The sequence below is a fragment of the Epinephelus moara genome, chromosome 8 (genome assembly GCF_006386435.1).
Source record: "Epinephelus moara isolate mb chromosome 8, YSFRI_EMoa_1.0, whole genome shotgun sequence".
Classification (NCBI taxonomy): domain Eukaryota; kingdom Metazoa; phylum Chordata; class Actinopteri; order Perciformes; family Serranidae; genus Epinephelus; species Epinephelus moara.
The window spans coordinates 9702053-9722796 of NC_065513.1; the positions used below are offsets into that span (position 1 = coordinate 9702053).

The window sequence follows — 20744 nt, forward strand, 5'->3', positions numbered from 1 at the left end:
GGCAGCAGCAGACCAGCAACTCCCATGTCCTGCGAAGTTAAATCACTGTTTTTCAATGGAGTCTGGTAGCTTAGAGATAACGACTTCAGTGAGTCACGTTAATTTACCTGTGGGCTAGTTAATAACATGTCGGACAGGAAATCCAAAGTGTGGGATCATTTTGAGAAGGTGAAGGACGAACCCAAGGTGATACGTAAACTCTGCAGCCAAACATTTGCCTATCATTCATCGACTACAAACATGACAGATCATCTGAAACATGTAAGTAGCTACATGCCCATTAGTCACTTAGCACAGTCATTAATCATTACTGCTTTGTTGACAGCGTCATTAACAGGCGGCTTGCTCAGTGTGTGACGTGCACTTGTAGATAAAATATAGGCCTATATTAATGAAGGTTCATTAGTACGGTTTTGTATTTCTCTGTAATGTAGCACAGTGTTAACAACGTTACTGATACTATTCTTTCTCACACCTTCAACTCAAACCATTGTGTTGCCCCGCCTAAAATATGTAATTCAATATTTAAATTAATATCGTAAACATGCGGGCAACTAGTCAACTAATGGCCCTAAAGGATGTTTATTGGTGGACTAGGAAAATTCTTAGTTGGGAGCAGCCCTAATGGCCTCATACATGATACCGGGCTTAGACTGAGGTAATAAAGTTTCTTAGGCATAAAGTTGGTCAGCATCCTCATGTTACTGGTCCACAATTGTTCATGAGCTAGTTAGTCTAGAGGTATGATAAGGAAAAATGTAAAATCAGATTATCATTCTAACATAACACTGTTAGGATGCTCAGCTTAGATGGCATCCAGGACCTGATTTTATTTTGGAAACCAAATATACTCTTATAACATGCAAAGTAAATTTAGTTGTTACTAAGCATTGATTGGACAGTCACTGTTCTGGGAAGAGAGACCAGTACAGAACCTGCCAATGTTAATGTGGTAGTAAATTTATTTTGCGTGACACTAAATGTAGTGTGTTACATAACTAAGAAAAGAATGTGGGCGTCTCTTGAACAGGTTTTGATATTAAAAGCATTTCAAAAGACACTTTCACGTCATTCTTTCTAAACTGCCATATTTTTGTCTGGACATGAGAAAAACTGAGCAAGTTAAGAAGTTTTCTCTGACTATAATAATTGGAAAGCTTTCAGTTTAAGCCAGTGGGCGGGTTGGAACAATCATAGTTACAGGGCCAGGAACCTGATGGAGGTTTGAGGTGGTTTTGAGTGCATGCGGAACAAAAGACAGGCAATTGTGCTGCCGCTGTTAACAACTGCCTTTTCAAGAGAACATAAGAAAATGCTTAGTTTTTATGTAACACACAGCCAAGTTCACTCATGGAGCAAAAGTTGACACTGAATTCTTTGAATAGCCGACAGAAGTGATACGAATGCTCTGAAAGAGAAAGACGGAGAGGCGGCTCATCATAAAAATGATTTTATTATCCTAATTGTTATCAGAGGACGGATATCAATTCTTGACTTTTTACAATATATTACTATCATTAGAGTGTTTTATACATTGTTTCATATATTAATAATTTTCAAATAATTTTGTACATGCTTTTGGGACTGACATTCCCTGGTCAGATTAAGCAGAAAATGAAGAAAAAAAAGGCACATGATTGCTCCTGTCCCCAGCGAGCAATACAGTCCAAAGAAACAAAGAACTGTAGTGTTTTGTGTGAGTGCAGGTGAAATGCGTCCCGATCAGATGGTGGGCAGCCCCTTTGAAGCCTATTACATGTCTTGCCAGTGTAGCACAATATGTCCAAAGCAATTTTCCAAATCACAGCCCAAAATAATCACTTCGATGTGGCAATTGACAGCAATCATATCTTTTGATTTGCTCAGATGCACTCAGAAAAAAACACTCACACGCTTACACACTCTTTCTCATCTCCAAAGATCTGATAGCTTTACAGTAGAAACAAAAGTTTTACTAGGATCTTGAGCCACCTTCAGGGGCTGCACTCAGGTGTCTTCTTACTCTGTTCTATACATGTAGCTGAGTGTCAAAAATGAGGGCCATTTCAAAGAGTGCAGCTTGCCATAAGTTCTCTGTGAACGCGCCGCTCAGTGGAACACATGAATTTATCAGATTCTTCTTTAAGACTTGGTGTTGGAAAGCTCTGTGGCCTGAGGAATGCTCAGTGTGCAGTGCAGTCTGTAGTGTGAAATACCACACACTGGCACTACCAGTCCCTGCTCCTCTCTCAACTGTCCACAGTTTGAGATCCAACTGCGACTTGACACGCTGCCCAAACTGTCTCAGAGGTTGCTCTCTGGCTTCAATGCCTGGGATGCTTAATCCAGTTTCGTATCATCCACTTCTGACCGGAACATCTCTGGACCACCAGGCGAAGGCCAAAGTTGGCATCTTTGGACATTTCTACCTCCAAACATCGACCAGTGTCCCTGCTGATGATTGGACCATTCTGAAATTTAAACACATGAGGATATGATCACATTTGTACAATAGCCTCATTCATAGAATAACTCCCACACTCTAATGCCTGTTGTTATTGTAACAATGACAGTAATTAAGCATTCAGTAACACGTGTCACTGTCTTATTTCAGGCTTCATTAGGACAAAAATCATTTGTTTCCTCTTTACCTGTGTAAAGTCCCACAGCCTCTGAGAAATCCTTGAAACCGCATCACATTTTTTCAGTCTGGGTGTTCGTCCTCTGCCGTCATCAACAAGGCATTTTGTGTCAGGCAGGAAGGTGGTCGACCCCAGGGGTCCCAGCTGGAGAAGCCCCTCAGTGGAGTAGCGGGCGAGCTGCAACACAGAGAAAACCGATGTGTTACACTGCTGGACTCAGGTACTGTGGCAGCAATCACAGCTTCAAAAAACAAACACTCGACTGTTTGGAGAGCACCTCAACATCAGTGGAAAGCACAAGCTGTAAATGGGCTTCGATGAGACAGACAGCAGTAACCACAGAGGCTTTAAAGTTTTCAGGCTGGTTGGCAGACTGTGTGACAGATAGAAAGGTTGTAATGCTTTCATTTTACACCTTTTCAAGCTGATTATTTTACACATAAAGTAACTGGCATAGAACCCACATAACACATAGAAACTGCAGATACTGCACTCTGCCTTTATATCATCCTTAAAATGAACAATAAAAAAGGTCTTTTAGCTTCCTCGGCTATTTCATCAGTTTGTTCAAGAAAATAAGAGTATAAACAGCACAGGCCTAAAAAGGCATTAGCTTGTCAGATAAACCGTCCTTAGGAAGAACAAAACACCACCATGTTTTTTCATAAATTGAATATGTCCCCATTATGAATGGGATGGACATAACAAAAACATTTTATACAGCACAAAGTGATGAAATTGATCCTTATATTGACTCACTGCATAACTGAATAAGTGCAGACTAGAACCACTCCAGAGATATTACTAAACCTCATGGAATTTTTCCCCTATTAGGGGAATTTAGTTCAAATTTGCCTTGGTACCTGCCCTTCACCTCAAAGCAATAGGAATATCAAAATGTGTTTTGTTATAAACCTAGAGCCTAGAGGCTTTTGAATACAAAGCTGTCATGTGCAGAAATTTCATAGACACCATAAAAGTTATTTTCATTTAAGGTCATTCATGTGGTATGTTGGTACAATTCAGGTTATCAGGAGTAAAATGTATTTTTGCATGGTAACGTGACAAAGTATGAACACTAAACTGCTTTTTTAAAATCTCTTTTTTACTTTAGAACAGTGTTGTGATAACCATTATGACTGCAATATTCAACTGGGCCTATACAAAAAGTTATGAATTAATTTTTAATTGATAGTATCGGTATGTTGTGCACACCCATTTCCCAATAAAGAGGCAAAGTCCAGCTAAGAAATGTAATTGAATTGAAGTTGATTTAAAAACCCTTCACGGGGAACCTGTTGGTCGCTGTTTGCACATGGGAATTATAAGTGTGTGACACATCAAAAGCCCAGATTTGCAGCCAGTGTGGGGGATGATACAATTAAACCGAGAAAAACAAGAGTGGGAGTAAATTAAAACAAAGCACCAGCGAAGACGACCTACCATGGAAAGAAAAGAGATGAAAGTCAGGAGACAGTATCATGTAATCTACCTGTCTTATTCTTCTTATGTTGTGGTAAGAGTGATAATATATGTTATAGAAGCTATTGTGCACAGATATAAAACAGGTGTACCTTGAGATTTAGGCTTGCTCTTTGGCGTGCTGTGGGCACAAAAAGTTTGAAAACCACTGCTATAGAAAATAAATCAAAAACAAAATTTTGATCCCATGGAGCCAAAGATATAAAAATATATTTCCTCTTACAAATGTTTAAACTAGCTCAACTAGCTAACAGATGCTGTCACTACTTTCCAAGATTTTATAAAGACTTTAAATTCTTTTTAAGACACAAACACCATTCTGACTGCTATACCTTAGGAAAAAAAAGAGAGGTCCAGTACTGCCATCTGAAGATGTCCCCACCCCCTCCACTCCTGTAAATTATGCCCCTGGCAGCTATCATTATAAGTAGGGAAAACCTGATAAGTAAATGTATTTTTAGCTTTAGCTAAGACTAGCTGTGGCTGTCTCACCAGCTAGCTTTCACTTAATAAAGCTTCCCTGCTGTAGCTCTCTAGTTGGTTGGCTCTTTGTTCACAGTGCAATCTAAAAGCTGTTTTCACAGAAATCATACATTTCTGTGGTGCAATATGTTTATATGGTAAAAAATGTCAAAGTCAGATTTAGGTCTTAACTCAATCTTGATTAAATATGTAGTTTAGATACATGTTTTGTGTTAACCTTTTATTTTCAGACAGATTCTAAAAAGCAGGACTGTTTTTCCTTGTTACTTCTGGTTGTGTAGAATATTTGGGTGCAGAGCATTGCACGCAAACCACAGTGTACAGCTTATTAATGCCACAATATTTCCCCAAACCAAAACTTGATCCCTGACTGTTTAATCCTGCACATGAAAGGCTCTGTGATGATACGTATCTATTACGTAAGGATACAGTAGAGATAGCATTTATTATTTATGGGAGTGATCCTCTCTGAAAAATGAGATGCCAAAGATAGGGAGGTCTTCAGCACGACAGCAGCCCTGCTTTGATGGTAACACGCATACATGACTGAATCACACACACACACACACACACACACACACACACACACACACACACACTGTCTTCTACTAAAGCACAGGGTAGGTAGTTATGTTATTCACAGTCCTGGAAGGATCAATGTAACAGCCTCTGAAAAGTTGACACAAATAACATCTGTGTTTTCCAATGCTTTATTGATGCAGAATCAAACTATACCTTTATTGTCCCATTTTTTTAAAGTTTAAAATGTACTTGTATGAAAACCTATTATTGTGGCTATATTCTGTTCAAGTTCATTTGTCAGTCGATTTCAGAATGTAAAACTCTCTTTAAACTGATATAACTTTGTCTGAGTGGAGGATTTTTGGAATGTGGATGGAGAAAGCAGAGCTGCAGTAAGTGGCCTGTGTGGGTGTTGCTCCTTCTGAGAAGAGAGCGTACAGGTGATTTTTAATCCAATGTTCTGCCCTTAAAGAGCCACTTGGAACAAATGGGAAAAAAATGAAGCACCAGTTTTTGTGTCACTTCAAGTTCACTGGAGCTGGTTGGGTTGTTAATCATGATGCTGATAAGGATAATTCTCTGGACGGAAGAATATCCGACATTTACATAAACAAATTTCAAAGTCTCAGTCTACTGCAAGACACGTAATGTTGTGAACTTGTGCTGCTTTTCTCCCGGTGGCAGCCTAAAGGTCAATATTACAGGCAGTGTGATTGAGAATTCTTCATGGAATTTTAGATTTCTGTCTTGGGTCTTTCAGGGTTGTAACGCTCTAAGCAGGTTTATCCATGGTGTAAACTATGACTGGGCACGAGAAAAACCCCACATAATCCCTACTAATACCTGTTTACAGCTCAGTCTGGCAGCCTTTTATACGCTAATACATTTAAAATGGGACCATAACAAATAATTAACGCAAGGAAATGATTCTGCCAAGCCAATTAACCTGTGCCTCGCGCAGCAACATTAGACGCTCCATTGCCTTCCTGCCATCGTAAAAGTTCTGCAGCTGCTTTCTGGAGGTCAAGCTAATCACAAGTTTCTTAATTAGCTCATTAATGGTGCAACGCTGTGACAATGTCAATATAAGATGGAATGTTTGTACATTGCATTGGGCTGTAATCTCCACATTTCTACCTTTCCTGTACCTTGCTCCACCAGGAAGTTATGGGTAAGTTTATGCGACGGATTATAACAAATGTCTTAAGAAGGGCTTGGGGCCTCAGCTCTGGACCTGGCACATTTCCTTTCCATATGGGGCTACAGTGTAGCATGGGGATCTGAGTGAGCAAACCTCTATAGGAGAGACTTAAGAGGCCCCAGAGCCTAAGTGGTGCAGTGGGTGTCCATCAGCACCATGCACGTCCAAGTGCACGACACATAGTTGGGATTCCTTGCGGCAGCAATTTGCTATTTGCTATTAATATGCTTGATTCTATCGTCCTCTGATTTGAGAAGTGCTGTGTCAGAGTGCAGTACTATATTGCATGGCCATCCACTGTGTTTACCTTTATTAAATGACACCAGACTGCTACAAAATAGACCTCTAGACACATCAGACTGGTCGGCATTCTCCCTGTGTATGCTGGAAATGCTGGATTCCTGGGACTTATTCGTACCGGCATCACAACCTCCTTCAAACTTTTATAATTTTGCTTTATCAATAGAATTGATTCATGTTTTATTATTAACATGCTTTATGGAGCAGACTCTGCTGTCACATTAATTACAATGTGATGTGACAATTTACGATGTGTGATGCACTAGAATTATGACTGAAATAGCTTTGGATTGACCAGACAGTTTTTTAGCATTTATTTTTATTGTCGGCCTCGGTTGCAAATACTATGTGGTGCTGTGTGTTCACATCCTACAGCTGGCACAGTTGTTTCAGAGCTGTGAGAACTAGGGATGAGACTGGCTGAGAGCAAGGGCATAGGTTTTATTTTAACTTTGAGGGGGACACATATGAAACGGGGGGTGGTTTAGGGATCCTTTGCCCGAATTTTTTTAGCATCAACAACTTAATTTCCTGATTTCTGGTGAATTCTGATGTACCGATTCCTGCATTTTATGCACTGTATGGATGTGAAATTACTATTATCGTTGTTGGCATGGCTCACGTTAAAACCTAAACTGGTGGGACTTTCTAGTGTAAAACATTGCCAAATTGCTAACATTTTGCTAACTGCTAACGTTACACTATTTACCAGAAATCAGTTCTTCTTTGTTGCTCTTTGACAGTAGTTTCCAGAAGCTGCACAGCAACTTGTGTAAGCTGCTGTTTTAGAGCAGCGAAGAAGAATTGATTTGCGGGAAAACTGATATTTTTTGCTATTGTGAAACTACCTGTAAGTTTATTGATAAATTATTTGGTATTGGATTGTTGTGTAAAGATTCACATACTCGTTAATACCCAATCCAGCAGTTTATGCAGTATTGGAGGCATTTCCAAAACTAGTATCGGGATAACTCTAGTATTAAAATATTAATAACAATAATACAATATGATATTATTTAATAATAGTAGTTATATTGAACATTAAGAGCCATATGGCTGAAAAAACAGACTCAAGAGCTCATCTCAAATCTCATCTTAAGAAAATCTATGGAAAAAGATGCATCACTTTAACAGACTACTGCTTGGTTTGCGTGTGTGTGTTTGAGTGTGTAGAACAATGATGCAGGCTCTGTAGCTCATCCAACATGCTTTCACTGCATTAAACTATTGGACAAAGGTGAGGCATTATCCATGATTTAGATTTCCAGTGGGAGAGCCGGCAGAGAGACCCATTCCTCAGAAACACAGCGAAGAATTATTCTGGCCAATTATATTTTTTCATAAGTAAACGGAGCAATGGTTTAAAAAAGAATGCAAAATAACAGTGGCCCTTGAAATTGAATCTTGGACCCACTCACAGTAATGTCGGTCATCACTGTAATCTAATGATACAAAGACACAAAATTCATCTCCATTTGTTTATTTCCCCTGGGGATCAGGATTAAAAGAGTCAGTGAAGCTTTACATTACTGGACCCCGCTGAGCTCTCTGTAGAGGGAGAGAGGAGAGGCCGGTGAGCGGCTGACCTCCTTATAATACTCCCTCCCATGACAGATAATGAACATGTCACTCACCAGGAAGAGAAGCAGTGAAGAAAGGGGGGAAATGTAAGAAATATTATACATGAATAGCATTTTCATGATTTGTATTCACAAACAGCTTTAGTTTCACAGCATAAAAAGCAGGACAACAGCCTCCCACCCACAGTGCCATTTGTCCTGCTATCTATTCAGGTAAAGGTTATGCTGAGCACACATGTTCTTGTTTCTAGCAGCATCCGCCTGCATATTCATAAAAGTACATGTAATCTCACCTGGGAGTGGCCCAGTTTTGCTTCCAACTGAGTAGATCAGATAAAGCTGTTGGGGATGCCTTGCTCAATGTACTTTGTACAGTCAAACACATTTTACCTAATCATGAAGCAGTGGAAAGATTTGGTTTATTGTCCCAGGAGTTTTATATTCTAAATAATTTAACTGTTTAAACAAATACAGATTTCTGGTGAGATATATACAGTAAAAATTCTGTATATTTCAGGCTTTACATTCTCTGTGTTCCATGTGTCCAGAAGGAGACAATCAGGTGCAATGATCTAAGTGGTCTGCTATTCTATAAAAGTGCTTTTAGAGTAGCATTATTTTATGTAGAGTTGTGGAAAATGTTCTGGCCCACACAATGTTGCAGCGTGCATGAGAAATAAGGATAAATTAAAGAATAAAAAAGGGCACAAAGACACTGTCCACAATGTAACTTACTTTCCCAGTTATACCAATAGATTTGGTTTTTACTGACACAATCTGTGTGTTTGCTGCATCTCCAGCTCTTATTGATTATGGTTCAGAGAAACGCTGTGGCTGACTTCATTATTCTCAATATGCCTCAAACACTGAAAATAATTCATCAAGATTGTTCACATTTATCCAAACCTCTTTATGTGATCCTCTGTGCATGAATCTGTATATAAATGCATACTGAGCATGTGCTTACATATCACTAGTGTGCATTTCCAGTCTCATTTCATTTATTCTCCGACTATAATACCCAGAGTCTGTTGTGAATGTTTATCGGCTCCGCAGTAGGTTTAAGTGCTAATTAAACAAGTCAGGAGGCAGGAGGTAGCCATGTCATGCTCAATGGGAAAAAAGAAAGAGGTCCTTTAATGTGTCTGCTACACATGGATTGCTACACATAAACTGTATAATGTATATGAACCATTTAATAAATGACGAACCATTCCCAAGGATCTAGTAAGAAGATTCAGCCGCATAAAAAGATCAAGGTTTTTAGAACTTCAACAGTGATATGGGTTAACAGACAGTGGGACCTCTTAGCTAATGGCAATAAGTAAATATCTCTTTGATTATTAAATCTCAATGCAATAGTGGTTCATGCATATTTTCAGACAACATAAAGGCTGCAAGCCATCCACAAGTGCACCTCGTGTTTCACACTGTGCTCCGGACTGTGTTATACTGTATAAATGTTTGTGTTCTCGTATGTGGTGTTATTTATGTTGCACTATCACTTCATATGTATTTCTTTATTTGATTCTTATTTCTTATTTATTTTTCAATAATTATTCAACTATCAGAGGTCCTACACACAGGTTTAGTGAATTTATTATAAACAGATGTGTTAAGACCTTGCTTGATTATTATCTATCTGAACATCATGTTTTATGTTTGTTTACACCTTTAGAATAATTTTATTGATATGGAGTATTGTGAACCCAACTTTATCTTCAAACCTGAGAACTCCTTGTGGGTGTGCAGATCCTTTAAAACCGACAGTAAACCCACATCTTACTAGTTCTTCCATGAGTGTAGACGTTCATCTTTGGGAGTTTATTACTATTCGACCCAAATACTTGTTAAAGTAGAATTCACCTTATGATTGAATCCACACACCACTTTATTTCCACTTAAGTAGCTCCCGAATCTAGATTTATAATTAACTGTATTTACAATTCATTGTGACTACTTCAGTAATGATTTGCGGCATCATTTTATAATCTGACCTCAGTGTTTCTTGGGTGTGTCCTAGCCGTTTACTTAAAAGCATCAGCAGGGACGTGTGAAAGTCTATAGTTCTGTTAAATTAGAAGCAATCAGGCAAACATATTTGTCTCTATGGCGCAGTTGCTAGCACCACTTATTAAAAAAACATTTGATTAAACTTCTATGGGGCTTGAAGAGCAGAGTAATTACACCACATCATCCTGAGGAGAGTCCTCAAGTGTTTAAATGCAGAATATGTTGATTCACAAATCTGAGAGTGGGTATTTACGTTTGCCAGGAGGGCAATACATGGAAACCAAATATAAAAATAACACTTGTGATGTTACTTTGGAAGACTCTACACAACTGACTCAAAGCTTTTTAGCCATGTTCATCAGGCAATAATGCCATTAATGAACACAACCAGTGGCGTAAGGTAGTCACGATGGACCCCAGTGCACGCTACTATGACAGGCCCTAGTGCATGCTATAGTGCACATATCATCCTGTCACATGATCAGAGACTTAACACTGGATAACATCAATCATGGTGGCAATCACTCATGAGGGCCCATTCTCCACCCAACACATTGTTGGAGGACCCACTCTCTCTATGGATCCCCCATCTCACAGGCCCCAGTGCAACCGCACTGCCTGCACTGTCTATATTTACGCCCCTGAAAACAGCTGTGAACATGAACACGCAGACAGCTCATGAGTCTGGTCTGACCTGGGAGGACATGCCGTGGCATGGGTAGAGGATGGCTTTGTCATCGTCCTCAGAGCCCTGGTCCAGGCAGTAGCCACTAGCTTTGCTGTTTCTCACCTGAAAGACAACACAGGAGGTACAGGTTCTTTATGAATGTTTGGATTTTTAAAGAAGAAGTTATGGCAGGAGTTAGGAAGAGACAAGAGAGAAGATTTTTGTATGGTGGATGCCACTGTATTAGCATCAAAAGTAAAGGTTGTTTTTTACTTTAAAAAATATGAAAATAATTTGACGTGTGAAAATATTCTTATCAGTCGTTATTAAGAAGCCCCCTGAAAAACCCTTACCTTGTTGTTTTTTCACTTAGGTTTTGGTGATATAATAGAAAATAATATTATTGTTAGTGAGCTTCAGAGGTGCTGGTAGGTAGATTTTGCTACCTTTGGATAGAGCCAATCTACCTGTGTTCCCTTGTTCATGTTTTTTTGTTAAGAGAACTGTGTCCTGGCTATATCTTTAGATGTAGCATACAAACAAGAGAGCAGTATCAATATTCTCATCTAACTCTAAGCAAGTAAGCATATTAAGCACAGTTACAAAAATGTTGCACTCTGGCATTAATTATAAAATGGACAATAATTGTTGCGCAAATTATGATGGAGGTGGAACTCATTTCTCTCATCTGCTTCAGGGGTGTCAGCTAATTAAAAATCTGCCTCATCCACAAAAAGCTATTTCATTAGTATGACATGTAAGGTAGGACTATAGGTAGACATTATAGATATTAGTGTGGATGCCTGTATTAGTCAAACCCAAGTGCACACTTACACAGTGCTGGAGATAAAAAAGGATTTTGCTACCATTGCTCAAAAAGTACTTCCTCCCTACTGGCTGCTATGGTTACATTTGCCACAAAATTGGATCTGAAAGCAAATCATTTGCCAATTGTTTATTTCCCTTTAATCCGACCCATTATTTCATGCATGTTACGCTGCTTCCTGTCTATCAGATCCACTGTGGCTTGTTCACATGGCAGAATCCTCTCTCAAAGTGATGACCTGGACGTGACAGAATATCATCATGCAGTGACCAGTCCCACTTCTGTCTCTTCCTCTCCTCCGGGCCTCCAGATGGTGGTGTGTATTGAGCATGAGCTCTGGCTCTGTGTGATTTGAATGCATACGGCTTCATTTCCAGGTTGTGACATATCTATCATGTGCTGTTGTCAGGGAAGGTTCCACTCGGCTGGTCTGGTCAGCACGGCCGAGCGCGGTGCTGATGCTCAGTGACAGATGAGACTCACTTCTGTGGCGGCGGCTGTGTGGCAACACAAGGCTTGTCGACAGATCTGAAATAGTGCCACTTAAGTGGCTGCCGCTCTGAGGAATCCATTAGCTGGGTGCCAGAGCCAAAGCAGGCGGCAGGGGAAACAAAGGGGGTGGTAAATTTACACAACTTTGATGAATCTAAAGGTTAATTTTTAGGTGTATTCTGACATTGCATTTGCAGAGCATATAGATTTTAACACTGTTTTTCACTGTTGAAATTGATAAGATGAAAAATGGTGCTTTTCAGCAAGCCTCCAAATAGTGTCTGACTCTGAGGTGTGTTCATTTCTTCAACCTGTCATAATCCTGTTTTCTTCCCCCACTGTGCTGAGTGTGCAGCCAAGCCCAGAACAATCAAGTTGGAATGGAAAACTAATAAGTGTTTAATTAAAACTCATTCTGAGGAATTTGCATCTAATCCTGTGGTGATGCTGCATTGCTATAGCAACGAGATACTTTAACTTGAGATTGGCTACAGTGAATTCATATTTATTTGCTTTGAAGTGTAAGGCTGGAGACTGTCACTTATCTTCTCACATCAGCTTGTGTTTGACCACTGCTTACTTGCAAAGGGTTTTGTACAAACTATAACAAATGTCAACTCTCTGCTTACGTCTGCGTTTCAGGGGAATATCTCTCAAAAAAGACACAGACGTCACAGAAATGATTCTGATAATGCACAGCTCACAAATTAAAAAATTCTCACGAGCTCATTTTCTGTATCTATATTCTGTAGAATCAAATTAGCTGTCTCTTTGTATGCATCCTCTTTAAACCATGGCTCTGTAATAGAATTACAGATGATGATATAGCAAAATCAACATGCAGACTATTTCCAATAATCCTGTTAGTGTCTCACCTCGCCATATGTGATGGTGTTGTTGTAGATCCGCATCTCTGGGTAGACGTGTTCAAGGTACCAGCGGAAACTCCGACACTGCAGCCTCTTCCTTAAGGCCAAGCGCTCCGAGACATCCCCGAAATCAACCCCAGGGTTCTGTCAACAAACGGTGCAAAACAAAGATGAAATTAAGCTCTTAGCCGGCGGGCACTTTACTTAAGAACCAAGTGAGAATACAAGCTGCTGGAGGAATGGAAGACGCAAGAGTGTTGAGGTGCAGAGAGGACGCAACAAGCATTTAGTTAAGAGATAGATAGATGCGCCTGTCATGTGGGACCTTTATTGTTCTTTCATTAGACATGATCTGTGCTGAGCAAATTCTAATCAGCTGCTTAATTAAGAGCCCTCACGGCCCTGCCTGCCTTATGGAGGTGGCTTCCCAGATTGATTAGGGGAATGCCTAATAGCTGTACTGCCTTGCACAGAGGCCTGATCCTGACACACAAACACACACACACACGGGAGAGGGGGGGGGGCAAGAGAGAGCCCATATCAGTATGTGCATATACAGTGCACTGCTTAAATCCGCATGAATATGCAAATAAATGTGCTTTCTGTATAGCCATAGAAAACATACACATGCAAATGAAAGGACAATGGCCTTCCCATGGAAATTGCTGTAAAGACACACCCACACAAACAGTTTTGTCATTACCAGACAGCGTTTCCAGGCAAATCCTTCTCATCAGTTTCTCCTCTCTGCTGGAGTCTAAAACCAGCTGCTGAACTTGCTTTCAACATCTGTTAATAATGAATTCTAGTTGGAAACGTCTACTTTTTTGTACCATAAAGTGACACAAACAAATGCATTTAATTTCAGTGAGATGTTGTTTGGTATTTGGACTAGGGGCCGGCCACTGTTGTGAATCATAAAGCCTTCCCCCACCAAAGTAATTGTGCTCTCAGCGGGTACCTCAGACAATAACAAGAATCAGTGATTGTGTGCATGGGCGGGTAGGGAGGGAGGGGGGAGGGGGGAGGAGGAGGAGGGAGGGAGGTAGATGGAATAATCGTAGCGTTAGGTCTTTGTACTGTACACAAAATAACTCTGCGCCACAGGACAGCTGGGGTAATAACGTGCCATGCCACTGTGTTTGTAATTACACTGGAGAAGGGATGTGGCCTGATTGGCTAGTTTGTCAAAGTTGCCCCCCTCCCATCCCGCCCCTCCTCCTCCTCCTCAACATGTCCTCCGTGCTGCACTCACACAATAGTTACAACATTTCCCCAGCTGGTGCTTCCTACCTGCACTTAGTGAGTTCTCATGTAATGATGTTTGTGCCAAATTTGTAGATGACATGCAGGCATCAGCAGCATGTCAGACCTGTGTGTGACTGCTACACAGCTGGTCATTGTTTTGTTATGAACAGCAGTTTGTTGTTTTGGGCAGCGTTCAGAGGCCTTCACTGACGTCCTTCACTGACAGTCATCTCATTCTGCATGGCTGAAGAGGCAATTAGGATTCAATATTAAACTCTTTATTAATGAAAGTAGCTGTTTATTATTTTGCAGCCCATCTCAAAGACCCTTGAAAGCAATTAAACTGAACTGATGTGTGTAAAAATAGACTGATTAGACATGAGGCTCATCACTTGGTGCCCCTCTCTCATCTGTTTGGAGTGAGACTCTGCTGCCTCCTCGCTCTGCCTTTGCTCTGCTGCCAGTGTGAAGGTCAAATGGGATGAAATCTGAATTTTGAATTTCTATTGACTTGTGTCTCTGGGGACCCGGGCTGCATGTCTGAATGAGCAAGCAAGAGGGGAAGAGAGGGAGCAGAGGGAGCTCAGGGTTTGAGGGAGGGAGTGATTTCAAGAGGGAGGAAAAACTTACGTTCATGGGAATGTTCCAGGCCATGTAGACGTGGGATTTGTATTCATCCATCCACACCTCAGCGGCCCGCAGGGCATTGCGCTTAGCGTAGTAATCTATGTCATTGTTGTAGGGCTTCTTGGTGCGCTCGATGTGAGCCACTCTGGCACATGGCAGAACCTCCATACTCCCTCCACACTGCCACACCTAGACAGCAACAGGAAAGAGAGTCCATGGTTCAATCAAACGTGGATTCACACAGGAATAGCTTTACTTTTTAAATATACCTAAACATACCAGGAATGAGAGAGGATGCTTCATATTCTCTGTTTCGTGCAGGGGAAATTAAACTCCTTCACTGCTACTGCTTACCAGAAATGTGGAATTGCCCTCAACATCACTAAAAAAATGTTTGTGTGTCTGTGGTTATGTGACTCACTGCAGTAATTTTGCATCTTTTTGTAGTTGTTATGTGTCTCTTTGTGGTCATTTTGTGTCCGCTTGTGGTTGCTTTGCCCCTTTTTGTAGTCTTTGTGAGTCTCTTTTCAGCTGTTTTGCATTTCTTTGTAGTCGATTTGGATCTCTTTGTGGTCATTTTGAGTCTCTTTGAGTGACATTTTGCAGGTGAAGGTCAGGGGTCCCTTGACACTTTGGGCCCCTGGGCCTGTGCTCTCTGCCCATCCATGATTTAGTCTCTAGCTTTTAGACTCAAAATATGATTAGAAATATGATAAAAAGACACTGAAATACCTCCTTTTCCACACTCATGAGGCATTTACTGGAAGCGGATTACAAAGTAATTGTTGAGATCTTGGAACACAGCAAGAGTGATACAGCAAAGTTAGTCATGACAAGAAAGAAAGAGCTGTCAGAAAATCTGATAAATTGTCAACAAGCCAACAGTTTAGCCAGATTATCTCTCACCCTGTATTTTGAGGTCATACTGAAAGAAGTCATAGCCTTGCACAGGGTGTGTGCTGTCACAAATATGGTAAGTACTGAAAGTTAATATTGACTCCAGAGCTTAATTTGTAAACAGTGATAGATGCTTGCAGCCTTTTTTAGCAACCTCAACACAAGTCAAAATCTTAACAATTAACTCTGTAAGTGCTATCTAATTATTACCAGTGGGAAGAATGGCCCAAACTCCCAAAATATATATAATTTAAGCCTTTCCACAGCACATCTCCATTCTGCCCACACTATCTGCATGCTGTGTTTGTTCAAACAGTCACAGTCTATCATTCTATGCAAAATGTTTGACACTGAATCTGAACAAATCAAGGTTGCATTTGCAGTACATCGTACATGGCATGTACAGAAATTCAAGCCATAAAATCATACACTGAAAAATAGTCAAGTGAATAAACTTGACATTTTGACCACTCATCACTGCGTCTCAGACACTGAAGCCCAGGAGTTTAAGAAGGAAAACACACGCACATTCATATCTTGCTGCTATTGAGAGCAAATTTAAATGCAGGGGTACGGGTCAAACATGTGTCTTGATTAATGTGTCAGTAGCATCACGTTCATTACTGGATTTGCTGTAGTCATCTGCTTTCTGATGCAGCCCACTGATTAACATATAAGATGTATGCATGGGCACACAGAAATCTGTTACTAAATATTCCAGTTCACAAAGGAGTCAAGCCAAATCTACAGTTCAGAATGCAAAGTCCATTCGATAAACAAACATGGGAGCAGACTGCAGCATGCACAATGACCACAACTTGGAAAATTAGGGCTGGATCTGAATTCATGACAACTCAGATATTGTTTTAGTTTCCAGTTGTCAGTTTTGGAATTTTGACATTCTTTTTCTGTTTTGCCTAAGAAATGTTTATACTAGTGGCTGCCCACCACAATATCAACATTCACTGCCACATATTGATTTTCTTTCAGCACTCATTGGAGTGCTGCGTTTTAACCAAAACCTAACCCGAACCAATCGAAACCAGTACTAGCCAATCAGAGGGAGAAAAGGGTGGGTCATGCCTGCGCCATCCCAGAAAAAAAAAATTGCTGCCGGGGACAGCTGATGATAGCCTGTTGGCACACACAGTGATAGGGCTAACAATTAGCATCACACAGCTAATGGTTCCGTAATTAGCTAATGGTCATTAACAAGGTTAATGATGTAGTTGAGCTGTTTCGGTGTCGGTTTAAATTTGTTGAGACTGTCTAATGGCTCAGTGTCAGATGTTAACTGCTGCTACTATGTTAACTCTGGCTAACCAGGCAGATGTTGAACTGACACTCGCTAGAAAGAGAGAGGCTCTAGGAATACACCTTCAGGACTGTAGAAACACCTAATCCTATGAATGTTAATCTCAAATGAGTGTGGTGGAGGGTTTATGCAGGTATATAAACTTTTTTCTTTTCCTGGCTGTTTACAGTATACATACCCTTCAGCCAAAAAGCCATTGGGATATATAGGAGAATTAACCACTCCCACATCTACCTAGTGGTGCACCAACCTCATCAAATGCCACTACACCACTGGAGCCTATTATTATGAGTATTTATGCTACCTCTCCTTCGAACACTGGGTTAGCAAATATTTGACTAGCTTCAAATATTCTCTATTGATTACTATTGAAGCCCAAAAGATTGTACATCACAGCAACCTTTACACTATTTCCTCTCACCAAGTTTTCCTTTGAGCTAGCTGGTCTTTCTTTAACTTGACACACATGTGCCTGATGCTGCAATTAGGTGTTACTGTCCATTATGTTCTGCTAAAGCAAGTGAAAGAGTGTGTAATAAATAGCTCTGTGAGTCTATGGCCCATAAATACAGAAGCCCATGAGTGCTTTGTGTATGGTAAGGAGTGTATGGAGTGATATATAAACCCAGTAAATATCTGTCGTCTTGAACAGCATCTATCAAAGCAGGAAGTGCTGATTGATTGCAGACTTGGGAATGTTTTGACACTCGTCTGACATACTCAAGGTAAGAGAATAATGTCAGGCACATGGTAGTAAAACAACCATTTCTTAGAGCGCAGCAAAAGATTTGAATTTTAAAACTCTCCCCAAAATAACACCCTCCATTGATATACAGTATGCAAATCTGCAAATCTGTGCCATGCTGTGGGAAAGTGGCCCGGCAGTTACACACTCACGCAATGCCATCAGAATGCCACAGCATATGGTAATGCCCTTCCAGCCGTACAAACTGCAGAGCCACCACCACCCACAGCCTCTTAATGATGATCACCACAATGCGTAACAGATGTTCTGATCCATTAACTTCTCTCTGAACCCAAAACGATACCCCCTGCATGGTGTTAAAGGAGACTACTGCTGCAAAACTATTTCCTGAATCACGTCCAGAGCAGAGCTCAAGACTGTTGAGCTGACCATGTTTATTTAAGTAAATACAGCTTCTTCTGCTTTAAGGCATCTTCACAATAATCATGCTTGTTGTGCTTTATTAAAACTGTGTACTTTCCCTTCTATAGTCTCATATATATATATATATATATATATATATATATATATATATAGCTATATAGCTCATGCTAACTGGGCAGACACTGAACTGACAGGGAGGAGACAGCTCCAAAGGCAGTCCTTTTAACCTATGTAACGGCAGCAGCAGAGTATTTGCTGATTTTTATAATGATAACTTTGAATTTATGGTTTTATTTTGCTAATTGACACCTGATGTTCAATAAATGAATAACAAATTGCAAGAGTTTTCTGCTGTTTTTTACATTCCTTTTCCCCTTAAGATTTTTTTTGGACCCCTGAATGCAAATACTTTGAACATAATTAAAATCTATTTTGAGAATTTTGCCCTTTTTGGTTTATCTTACTATATAATGACGAAAACGCTGTCTGTCTGTCTGTGTGTCTGTTCCACGTTTTTCTCCTCACTGACTTGGTCAATCCATGTAAAATTTGGCACAGTGGTAGAGGGTCATGGGAGGATGCGAATGAAGCAATATTACATCAACTGGCCAAAGGGGGGCGCTATAGCAACCCATTGAAACTACAAACTTTGAATGGGCATATCTCATGCCCCGTATGTTGTAGAGACATGAAACTTTGCACAGAGATGNCTGTCTGTCTGTCTGTGTGTCTGTTCCACGTTTTTCTCCTCACTGACTTGGTCAATCCATGTAAAATTTGGCACAGAGATGCCTCTCCTCATGAGGAACAAATTTGCCTCAAGAACCCATAACTTCTGGTTATACAGATTTTCCACCATTTTGAATTTTTTGAAAAACACTTAAAATCGATCGTTTCCTAGGAAGTTTGACCGATCTGCATGAAACTGGGTGAACATAATCTAGGGACCAATATCTAAAGTTCCCTCCTGGCAAAAGTTGGAAAACTTCCTAAAACTGAGCTTCTATAAGGCAATGAATATTGCAGAGGGCGTGGCTCATCACATAAAGGTGTATAATATCTCAAGGTTTTCACCGATCACCACGCAACTTTGTAGGCATATGACCACACATAATCTGAGGGGACCCCCTTCATTATTGACCCGATCAAACAAAATGGGGGTGCTAGAGAGCTAATTTCTTATCTAGGCCTAACCGCCATATCGATTTTTACTAAACTTGGTAGATATGTAGAACAGGGCGCCTCAAGGTGACTGGAGAAATTTAACTGTAATTGGCAACTGGGTGGCGCTATAACAACAGAAACATGCTTAAAAATGGCTAAAATATGACCAATCGCTGTGGCTCCCCCTGTGGCCGAATGTTCATTCATTCATTCATTCATCTTCTAACCGCTTCATCCTCTTGAGGGTCGCGGGGGGCTGGAGCCTATCCCAGCTGACATCGGGCGAGAGGCAGGGTACACCCTGGACAGGTCGCCAGACTATCGCAGGGCTGACACATAGAGACAAACAACCATTTACACTCACATTCACACCTACGGACAATTTAGAGTTATCAATTAACCTAGTCCCCAATCTGCATGTCTTTGGACTGTGGGAGGAAGCCGGAGTGCCCGGAGAGAACCCATGCTGACATGGGAAGACCATGCAAACTCCACACAGAAGGGCTCCCACACCCGGGATCGAACCGGCAACCCTCTTGCTGTGAGGCGACAGTGCTAACCACCATGCCCATGGCTGAATGTTTTTTTTTTTTTTTTTTTTATAATTTTTGGTATGACTAAGTCATGGTATGGTATGCTGTACTCAATGGGTATGGACTAGTTAAGAAAGTAATGTGAAGATGTAATCTTTAGAAACAGGTCAGAAATATACACTTAAAAGGAAAAAACACCTAAATAACTCCCTTAAACAGCTAGGCACTGTAGATTTTAGCAAATGTTATTCAAGTATGAGTAAATATTAAGTTAGCTAGACTATTAGTTAGTTAGACTATTTTTAGCTGTGGATTAATACATAGTTGTTACGGTAGTGAGCTTTTTGGCAGCAGGATGGTGTATGTGGGATTGCCTCAAAATAAACCACAGTGCCCTTGTTCATAACAGTGAAGGAACATGTTACCTGGGGAAACAGTGTCCTTGATTCAGGGTAATTCAGAATAATAGTATTCTCCAATTATATGGTCATTTGTAATTTGTTTCTTACTCTTTCCTTCCTTGTTTCCTACTGTGTATGTTTTGCTATTTATTGTAAAGTGTAGGGTTGCCTGCTGAAAGTCAAATAGTCTTTAGACTCACAAGTCAGTCTTTAGACGCTTTGCTTAACTAAAGACTGATGACTTTCTCCCTGATTTTGTGTTTAGATGGGCGGATACAATTTCAGAGTTTAAAAAAACTCCCTACGTTGCAGAACCAATAGTAAATCTGCAGGGCGGTCCTTCGGTGGCTCGCTGAACTCTTGTGCTTGTAAAC

At 40.5% G+C, this 20744-nt stretch overlaps 1 protein-coding gene across 1 annotated transcript in view; it reads right to left on the bottom strand.

Moving 5' to 3' along the window:
- Positions 1-1295: 1295 nt before the first annotated feature.
- galnt9 (polypeptide N-acetylgalactosaminyltransferase 9) overlaps positions 1296-20744 on the bottom strand; it is a 117456-nt gene continuing 98007 nt past the window's right edge. Inside the window, exons 7-11 of the mRNA XM_050050086.1 lie at positions 14935-15120; positions 13063-13200; positions 10897-10992; positions 2631-2798; positions 1296-2450 (exon numbers count right to left, since the gene is read on the bottom strand). Coding sequence (XP_049906043.1) covers positions 2304-2450; positions 2631-2798; positions 10897-10992; positions 13063-13200; positions 14935-15120 — 735 coding nt within the window. The 3' untranslated portion in view covers positions 1296-2303. The remainder of the gene's footprint in view (positions 2451-2630; positions 2799-10896; positions 10993-13062; positions 13201-14934; positions 15121-20744) is intronic.